At 49.8% G+C, this 9,955-nt stretch overlaps 1 protein-coding gene across 1 annotated transcript; it reads left to right on the top strand.

Moving 5' to 3' along the window:
* Positions 1-6,397: 6,397 nt before the first annotated feature.
* Positions 6,398-9,644, top strand: LOC147082075 (uncharacterized). Its single transcript, XM_085980478.1, has one exon. It carries the CDS (start codon positions 6,726-6,728, stop codon positions 8,256-8,258), a length of 1,533 nt encoding a protein of 510 aa, XP_085836604.1. The 5' UTR covers positions 6,398-6,725; the 3' UTR covers positions 8,259-9,644.
* The last annotated feature ends 311 nt before the right edge of the window (positions 9,645-9,955 follow it).

The raw sequence follows: 9,955 nt of genomic DNA, 5'->3' as shown, positions 1-9,955 counted from the left end.
ACCTCCTAACTCCCTATATTCTGCTTTTAGGACCTCATCCCGTTTTTTACCGATATCGTTGGTGCCTATGTGCGCCACGAGAACTGGCTGTTCGCCCTCCCCCTCCAAAATGTTCTGCAGCCGCTCCGAGACGTCCTTGACCCTTGCACCAGGGAGGCAACACACCATCCTGGAGTCTTGATTGCGGCCACGAAAACGCCTATCTATTCTCCTTACAATTGAGTCCCCTATCACTATAGCTCTTCCACTCTTTTTCCTCCCAGCCTGTGCAGCAGAGCCACCCATGGTGCCAGGAAGTTGGCTGCTGCTGCCTTCCCCTGATGAGTCATCCCCCCCAACAGTATTCAAAGTGGTATATCTGTTGGAGAGGGGGATGGCCGCAGGGGATTCCTGCACTACCTGCCTGCGCCTCTTACTCTGCCTGCTGGTCACCCATTCCCTTCCTGCCTGTACACCCTTTACCTGCGGTGTGACCAACTCGCTAAATGTGATATTCACGACGTCCTCAGCATCGTGAATGCTCCAAAATGAATCCAGCCACAGCTCCAGTGCCGCAATGCGGTCTGTCAGTAGCTGCAGCTGGACACACTTCCCACACACATGGTCGTCAGGGATGCAGGAAGCGTCCCTGATTTCCCACATAGAGCATGAGGAGCACACTACGGGGCTGGGCTGCCCTGCCATGACTGACCCTTTAATTAATTAATTAAAATTAAATGAATCCCACCAATTTCACTTCAATTAAATGATATACTCAAAGGCCCTTGCTTAATAGTAGTCCCCACTACACAACAGAGACCTTAGAAACCACAAAATTTAAGTTTAGAAAAATTTAGAAAGAAAATACTCACCAACCAATCACTTACCCGCTTCTTGGTGACATCACACTTCGATTACTTTTTGCTTCCCTCTCCCGGAACCTGGATTGGTAAGCTCCTTAAATACCGCCGCCGCCTCTGGTGCTCCCTCGCAGGTCCACCGCCTCTCCGCTCTCTCGGGGCTCTGGGCCTCGCTGCTCGCCGCCTCGGGGCTGCTCCTTAAATACCGCCGCCGCCTCTGGTACTCCCTCGCAGGTCCGCCGCCTCATCCACAATCCCTACCGCTACTTCTCTCAAGACCCTAGGATGTAAGCCATCAGGTCCAGGGGACTTATCCACCTTAAGTCCCATTATCTTACCAAGTACCATCTCCTTAGTGATTTTAATTGTGTTTAGCTCCTCCCCCCCATAGCCCCCTGTTTGTCCAGTGTTGGGATATTTTTAGTGTCCTCTACTGTAAAGACTGATACAAAATATTTGTTCAGCGTATTTGCCATCTCCATGTTCCCCACTACTAATTTCCCGGTCTCGTCCTCTAAGGGACCAACATTCACTTTAGCCACCCTTTTACTTTTTATATAACTGTAGAAACTCTTGCTATCTGTTTTTATATTTTTTGCTAGTTTACTTTCATAATCTATCTTCCCTTTCTTAATTAAACTTTTAGTTATTCTTTGCTGGCTTTTAAATGCTTCCCAATCTTCTATCCTCCCACTAGATTTGGCTACTTTATATGCCCTTGTTTTCAGTTGGGTACTATCCTTTATTACTTTACTTAGCCGCGGATGGCTGTCTTTTCTTTTACGCCCCTTTTTCCTCAGTGGAATATATTTTTCTTGAAAGTTGTGAAATATCTCCTTGAATGTACACCACTGCTCCTGTACCGTCTTACACCTTAATCTATTTTCCCAGTCCACTTTAGTCAACTCTGCTCTCATACCTTCATAGTCTCCTTTATTTAAGCTTAGTACGCTGGTTTGAGATCCAACTCTCTCACCCTCCAACTGAATTTGGAATTCAACCATGTTATGGTCACTCATTCCAAGGGGATCCTTTACTAGGACATTTTTTTATTAATCCTGTCTCATTACACAGGACCAGATCTAAGATTGCCTGCCCCCGGTTGGTTCAGTAACATACTGCTCAAGGAAACCGTCCCTAATGCACTCTATGAACTCTTCATCAAGGCTGCCCTGCCCAATTTGATTTGTCCAGTCAATATGAAAGTTAAAATTTCCCATGATTATAGCTGTTCCCTTATTACAAGCCCCAATTATTTCCTGATTTATACTCCGACCAATAGAGTTGCAACTGTTAGGAGGCCTATAGATGGCGCCCACTAGTGACTTTTTCCCCTTATTATTCCTTATCTCCACCCAAACTGTTTCACTATCCTGATCCTTTGACCCAAAATCATTTCTCACTATTGCAGTGATTCCATCCTTTATTAACATAGCCACCCCACCTCCCTTTCCTTCCTGTCTGTCCTTCCTAATAGTCAAATACCCCTGGATGTTTAGTTCCCAGTCATGGTCACCTCGCAGCCATGTTTCTGTAATGGCCACCAGATCATACCCATGTGTAGTTATTTGTACCGTCAACTCGTCTATTTTGTTACGAATGCTGCGTGTATTCAGATAAAGAACTTTCAAATAGGTTTTGTGACAATTTATTCCTGCTTTTACCCCCTTTACTACTTTACCTTTATACATTCTGTCCCTTCCTGACATGCTCTGGTTTTTAATTTCCCCACTGCTACTTTGCTCTATTGCCTTCTCCACTGACATTTTTATTTTTCGCTCTCTTGAAACCTCCCCCCCACTAATTAGTTTAAAACCCTCTCTACAGCCCTAGTTATTACCACTTCTGTCAGCAGCGAGTTCCAGGTCATCACCACTCGCTGCATAAAAAAGTTTTTGCTCACATCCCCCCTGTATCTCTTGCCCAAAACCTTAAATCTGTGTCCCCTAGTCCTTGTACCATCAACTAGTGTGAACAGCCTTTCCCCGTCTAGCCTATCCAAACCCATCATAATCTTGTACACCTCTATCAAATCACCCCTCAACCTCCTTTGTTCTAATGAAAACAAATCCAGCTTCTCCAACCTGTCCTTGTAGCTAAGATTCCCCCATCCCCAGAACCATTCTGGTAAATCTCCTCTGCACCCTTTCAAGGGCCTTCACATCCTTCCTAAAGTGTGGTGACCAGAACTGGACGCAATACTCCAGTTGTGGCCTAACCAGCGCTTTATAAAGGTTCAGCATAACTTCTCTACTTTTGTACTCAATACCTCTATTTATGAAGCCCAAGATCCCATATGCTTTGTTAACCACTCTCTCAATATGTCCCGCCACCTTCAGGGACCTATGCACATTAACTCCCAGGTCCCTCTGTCCCTGCACACTCTGTAAAACTGTGCCATTAAGTGTATATTGCCTCTCCCTGTTCCTTCTGCCAAAATGTATCACCTCACACTTCTCTGTATTAAATTCCATCCGCCACTTGTCTGCCCATTCTGCTAGCCTTTCTATGACCTGTTGCAGTCGATTGATATCATCCTCACTGTTTGCCACACCCATAAGTTTGGTATCATTGGCAAATTTAGAAATTCTACTTTGTATTCCAATATCCAGGTCATTTAAATATATCAAAAAAAGCAGTGGCCCCAGCACTGACCCTTGGGGAACACCACTGTCTACCATCCTCCAGTCTGAAAATCAACCATTTACCACAACTCGCTGTTTTCTGTCCTTAAGCCAATCCCTTATCCAAGCTGCCACTGACCCACCTATTCCATGAACCTCAATGTTGTTAACCTGCCTTCTATGTGGTACTTTGTCAAACTCCTTCCGAAAATCCATGTAGACAACATCCATTGCATTCCCTTCATCAATCCTCTCTGTTACTTCATCAAAAAATTCAATTAGATTAGTCAAACACAATCTGCCTTTTACAAATCCGTGTTGGCTCTCCTTAATTAGCTTAAACCTCTCCAAGCCCCATTAATGTTTTCCTTGATTATTGTTTGTAAAACTTTACCCACCACTGATCTTAAACTGACCGGCCTGTAGTTACTAGGATTGTCCTTACACCCTTTCTTGAACAATGGGGTCACATTTGTCACTTTCCAATCCTCAGGCACCTCCCCATAAACGTCATCCTGTGGTCGAGGTAATGGCCACGGCTATATGTGAGAATTTATAGTTCCAATGAATTCCTGAAGCATAGCGCCCAATCGTGGGATATAAATATACTCCAGGAACTGCCAGTTACAAAAACAAACGCAGAAGGCTACATCTCTGAACATTGGAACAGGAGGAGGCCATTCAGCCCCTCGAGCCTGTTCTCCCATTCAATGAGGCCATGGCTGATCTGCGTCTCAACTCCATTTATCCGCCTTTGCTCCATATCTCTTAATGACCTTCACTAATAAAAATCTAGCAATATCAGTCTTGACTTTTTCACTTTACCCCCAGCCTCAACAGAGCTCCAGATTTCCACTACTCTTTGTGTGAAGAAGTGCTTCCTGACATCGAAACATCGAACAATAGGAGTAGGAGTCGGCCATTCGCCCTTCGAGCCTTCTCCGCCATTCAATATGATCATGGCTGATCCTCTATCGCAATACCATATTCTGGCTCTCTCCCCATAACCCTTGATGCCTTTTGTGTCTAGAAATCTATCTACAGGAAACTTTGTGTTATCCGGAGGCTAAATGTCCGGCAAGCTCGAGCCACCGGCAAAAATCAGGAGCCGTATTTTTTCTTTTTGTTTCTTTTCGTTGCTTTTTTCTCAACAGTCAAGCTCTGCAAGGTCTGTAGCTAAGCAACAGCTTCAGCTAGAGATGCTACAGAGAGGCTTGCCGACTGTTTAGAAGCTGTTGCTAAGCAACAGTGTTTGTTGTCAGATACGGAGATGAAAACCTCCGTATGCTTCAACATTACAGCTGGAGTGTCCGGCAGTTTTGAGGGAACGGCAACAGCTGAGTCCCGTCGGTGCCGGATAGCACAAAGTTTCCTGTATCTCCTTCTTAAATATATTCAGTGACTTGGCCTCCACAGTCTTCTGTGGTAGAGAATTCCACAGGTTTACTGCCCTCTGAGTGAAGAGATTTCTCCTCATCTCAGTCCTAAATGTCCTACCCCGTATCCTGAGACGGTGACCCCTCGTTCTAGACCCCCCCCAGCCAGGGGAAACATCCTCCCTGCATCCAATCTGTCTAATCCTGTCAGAATTTTATACGTTTCAATGAGATCCCCTCTCATTCTTCTAAACTCTAGTGAATACAGGCCTAGTCGACCCGATCTCTCCTCATACGACAGTCCTGCCAACCCAGGAATCAGTCTGGTGAACCTTCGCTGCACTCCCTCTATGGCAAGTATATCCTTCCTTAGTCACCGCCTGCCACCCCGAAGTGGAGTGCAGCAGAGAATGAGAGAAAATTCCCCAGTGCTGTTGCCACACCGCTGCACCTGGATGTATCTCCATCTCACCAGGACAGCCGTTGGCTGCTCCAGCCTCACCTGCCACGTACAAATGACGTGGGGGGCATAGCGCCAGATTTAGCTGGCATCTGTCCTCTTACAGCCTCTTTATAGTAGCAGGAGGCCCCCGGAAATGAGAGTAACCCGTGCATCAGAGGTGATGCTTGAGCCAGGGAAATGGGTGGGATGGGGTCGGGTGTGGGGGGGACGGGGGATGGGTGTGGAGGGGATGGGGGACGGGTGTGGGGGGGATGGGGGATTGGGTGTGGGGGGGACAGGGGAATGGGTGTGGGGGGGATGGGGGATGGGTGTGGGGGGGACGGGGGATGGGTGTGGGGGGGACGGGTGTGGGGGGGACGGGTGTGGGGGGGACGGGGGACGGGTGTGGGGGGGACGGGTGTGGGGGGGACGGGTGTGGGGGGGACGGGTGTGGGGGGGACGGGTGTGGGGGGGACGGGGGATGGGTGTGGGGGGGACGGGGGACGGGTGTGGGGGGGACGGGTGTGGGGGGGACGGGGGACGGGTGTGGGGGGGACGGGTGTGGGGGGGACGGGTGTGGGGGGGACGGGGGACGGGTGTGGGGGGGACGGGTGTGGGGGGGACGGGGGACGGGTGTGGGGGGACGGGTGTGGGGGGGACGGGTGTGGGGGGGACGGGGGACGGGTGTGGGGGGGACGGGGGACGGGTGTGGGGGGACGGGTGTGGGGGGGACGGGTGTGGGGGGGACGGGTGTGGGGGGGACGGGGGACGGGTGTGGGGGGGACGGGGGACGGGTGTGGGGGGGACGGGGGACGGGTGTGGGGGGGACGGGGGACGGGTGTGGGGGGGACGGGTGTGGGGGGGACGGGTGTCGGGGGGACGGGTGTGGGGGGGACGGGGGATGGGTGTGGGGGGGGACGGGTGTGGGGGGGACGGGTGTGGAGGGGACGGGTGTGGGGGGGACGGGTGACGGGGGACGGGTGTGGGGGGGACGGGGGACGGGTGTGGGGGGGACGGGTGTGGGGGGGACGGGTGTGGGGGGGACGGGTGTGGGGGGGACGGGTGTGGGGGGGACAGGGGACGGGTGTGGGGGGGACGGGGGGGACGGGGGATGGGTGTGCTGGTCCACCTGAACAGAAGAAGCTCTGAGTATCAGCATGTTGTTGGATTATTGATAACCGCGCCCAACGCTGATGCCCTCAGCAGTCACGGGACGGTGCTCAGAAATCTTCCCCTCCCTTGCCCAGGTCAATGAGCCCAATTGTCGTGCCCTCACCATGCCCTATATCATCTAAGTCAGCACAGCAAGGCTGAAAGGTGGTCTTTGTGTTGTACAAGGCTGACTACTGGCCTGTTCTGATGTGAACCCTCTCTCTCCAATAACAGAACTGTTAATGTTTGAGCCAATCCAGTTGTGCGAATTCTCATTGCAGGAAACATCAGCATGTCGGACAAGCAGTGTCACGTGACCGAGCTCCACAGTCAACAGCAAGTGTCCCTTTGCTTTGATGTGATGGTGCAGTCCCAGGTCAAGTGGGAGAAGTTTCTGATGCCAGCACCCACATCTGTCGCTATTTTGGGTGAACTGGTGCATCTGGCTACGAGGATGGAGGACTTCAAACTAAACCAAGGCAGTGCAGGCAAGAAATCCCTGTTTAAACGTCCAGATTCATTCAAGAGGTGCCTGATGGAGGTTTGCAACCAAACCGTAAACTCGTTTCAACAGACCCGCACTAATCTGAACAAAATCCACATGTGTTGTGAGGACCTCCTTGTCCATGTGAAGAATGTGGGTGAAGGGTCATCTCTGAACAAAGACCTTCCCAAGCAGCTGCAGAACATTCGGGTTTGTGCAGACAAATCCAAAACATGTGCCGAATCTGTGGAAAAGGAGCTCTCCAATCTCAGCGATCTACTGAGTGAGCTGCTGGAGACCTGTACAGATTCCCAGAGTATCAGCCAGGATAAGCTGGGGGAAGTAAGGAAAGTCCTGTCGGAAACACAACAGAAGAATGAGTTAGTAGAGGAGAAGAAGTGCAATTTACAGAAGCAATGGATCGAGGCTTCCCGAAAACGTGAGGAAGTCACCAGTGAATACGACAATGTAAGGGCAAGTGCTCTCATTGATCAGTTCTGTTTGGAAGGACTGAAACAGATGAAGAAGCTTCTCCCAAAGATTGTTGATCTTTTGAGCAATGTGACCAGCCCAGTGCTTCTGGTGGTGGAGCTGGGGAAAGGGTTGATCTTTCTCATACAACTGGCGTCTGAGCTGAAAGACAAAGAATCCTCTGAATCAAACCCTGAAATCAGCAGTTTCCTCAGCAAGGTTAGAGAGGAAGCCTCACTGAAGATCAAGGAAGTCCAATCCCAGTTGGAGGAGTCGCAAAAAATGTACAATGAATGTCACCAAAATATGAAAAGTTCGTGTGATGAGAGTGAGACGTTGTTGAGAGAGATAAAGAACAATCAGGCACAAGAGATGGATATCAGCACACGTGTAGCGTTGATGGCTAAAGGGCTTGGGGCACTGGGGAGCATCAAGTCCAACTGGTCAGAGATGATCAACTTCATTCATATCATACCAAAATTAACTGAAGGTTGCCAGAAGACATTTAAGAGACTTAGTGCGGTGAGTGGTGAAGGCACGCAGGGTGCTCCAGGTGCGTTAGCCAGTAGTCAGATGATGAACTTTCAAGTGTCCCAGGCAGTCAGCATCATGACCCACATCGGTGACATGTCAAAAACCTATGTGGAGAATCACGACAAGTACCTTGCAGGTCAACTGGGCGAGCTGAGCTCATTGCTGGGCGGGCAGGGGTCTGAATACAAGTTTAAGAAGGTCCAGGATAAATGTGATGAAGCAAGAAAGGAAATCCATCACAGGGCCGCTGTGAATCAGGAGCAACTTCAGAAGAATGCCCAGCAGGGAAGTGAAGCCATTGCTAAACTTACAGACCTGCTGCTGCCCAGGAAGTGAATGGAAATCCTGCAATGAAACATATTCTCAGCTGTGCGAGTGACCAACCCCTGGAATCTCCAATCCAATCATCAACCACCTCTCCCAACCCCTGGAATCTCCAATCCAATCACCAACCACCTCTCCCAACCCCTGGAATCTCCAATCCAATCATCAACCTCCTCTCCCAACCCCTGGAATCTCCAATCCAATCATCAACCACCTCTCCCAACCCCTGGAATCTCCAATCCAATCATCAACCTCTTCTCCCAACCCCTGGAATCTCCAATCCAATCCAATTAAGGGTTACGGGGAGCGGGCAGGAATTTGGACATGAGCCTAGGTTCGGATCGGTCATGGCCCTGTGGGTAGCGGAGCGGGCCCAGGGGCCGTGTAGCCTGATCCTGCTCCTATTTCATGTGTCTAATTCTGTTAGATTCAGGAGATGGTTCTGTGATAGTGGATTGGTGGTTAGGATCAGATCAGCCATGATCTTATTGAATGGCGGAGCAGGCTCGAGGGGCCGATTGGCCTACTCCTGCTCCTATTTCTTATGTTCTTATGTTCTTATCAACCTCTTCTCCCAACCCCTGGAATCTCCAATCCAATCATCAACCACCTCTCCCAACCCCTGGAATCTCCAATCCAATCATCAACCACCTCTCCCAATCCCTGGAATCTCCAATCCAATCATCAACCACCTCTCCCAACCTCTGGAATCTCCAATCCAATCATCAACCACCTCTCCCAACCCCTGGAATCTCCAATCCAATCATCAACCACCTCTCCCAATCCCTGGAATCTCCAATCCAATCATCAACCACCTCTCCCAACCTCTGGAATCTCCAATCCAATCATCAACCACCTCTCCCAACCCCTGGAATCTCCAATGCAATCATCAACCTCCTCTCCCAACCCCTGGAATCTCCAACCCAATCATCAACCTCCTCTCCCAACCCCTGGAATCTCCAATCCAATCATCAACCACCTCTCCCAACCCCTGGAATCTCCAATCCAATCATCAACCACCTCTCCCAACCCCTGGAATCTCCAATCCAATCATCAACCTCCTCTCCCAACACCTGGAATCTCCAATCCAATCATTAACATCCTCTCCCAACCCCTGGAAACTCCAATCCAATCATCAAACTCCTCTCCCAACCCCTGGAATTCCGGTGACCTTCCATTTGAGGTGAGGGAATGTGAAAGTTCTGATTAAATCCCGCGGGCAGGTCCGGAGAATTCTTTGATTGAATTACTGCAAAGTTTTGAAGGATTCTGGAAGATCCAATCAGACAGAATAGTCATCAATTGATCATGTTTGATTGGTGTTTGCTTTCTCTGTCCCTTTTAAGCTTATATTGAAATCTGAAAAAAAATTAATCACATTAATCTGATTTTTACGATTATCTGTGCCACTGATTAATTTCCTCCTCTCGCAGTTTTAAATACTTTAACCATCAACTTTACACAGTTATGAAATTCACCAAAAGTATAGAAACAGTCAAACAACTCCCCTGCTCTACTTTGAGATAGTGGCCATGGGATCTCTCAGTACTGACCCTCTGACTGTGCAGCGCTCCCTCAGTACTGCCCCTCTGACAGTGTGGCGCTCCCTCAGTACTGTCCCTTCCACAGTGCGGCGCTCCCTCAGTACTGCCCCTCTGACAGTGCGGCGCTCCCTCAGTACTGCCCCTCTGACAGTGTGACGCTCCCTC

This window comes from Somniosus microcephalus, unplaced genomic scaffold (genome assembly GCF_052327205.1).
Source record: "Somniosus microcephalus isolate GS21.2 unplaced genomic scaffold, FLI_Smic_1.0 scaffold193, whole genome shotgun sequence".
NCBI lineage: Eukaryota > Metazoa > Chordata > Chondrichthyes > Squaliformes > Somniosidae > Somniosus > Somniosus microcephalus.
The sequence above is the reverse complement of the archived record's forward strand: the minus strand, read 5'-3'. Positions and strand labels throughout refer to the sequence as shown.

Excerpts from the sequence above, each read along its gene's own strand:
- LOC147082075 (XM_085980478.1), top strand. The coding sequence starts at position 6,726 with ATGTCGGACAAGCAGTGTCACGTGACCGAGCTCCACAGTCAACAGCAA.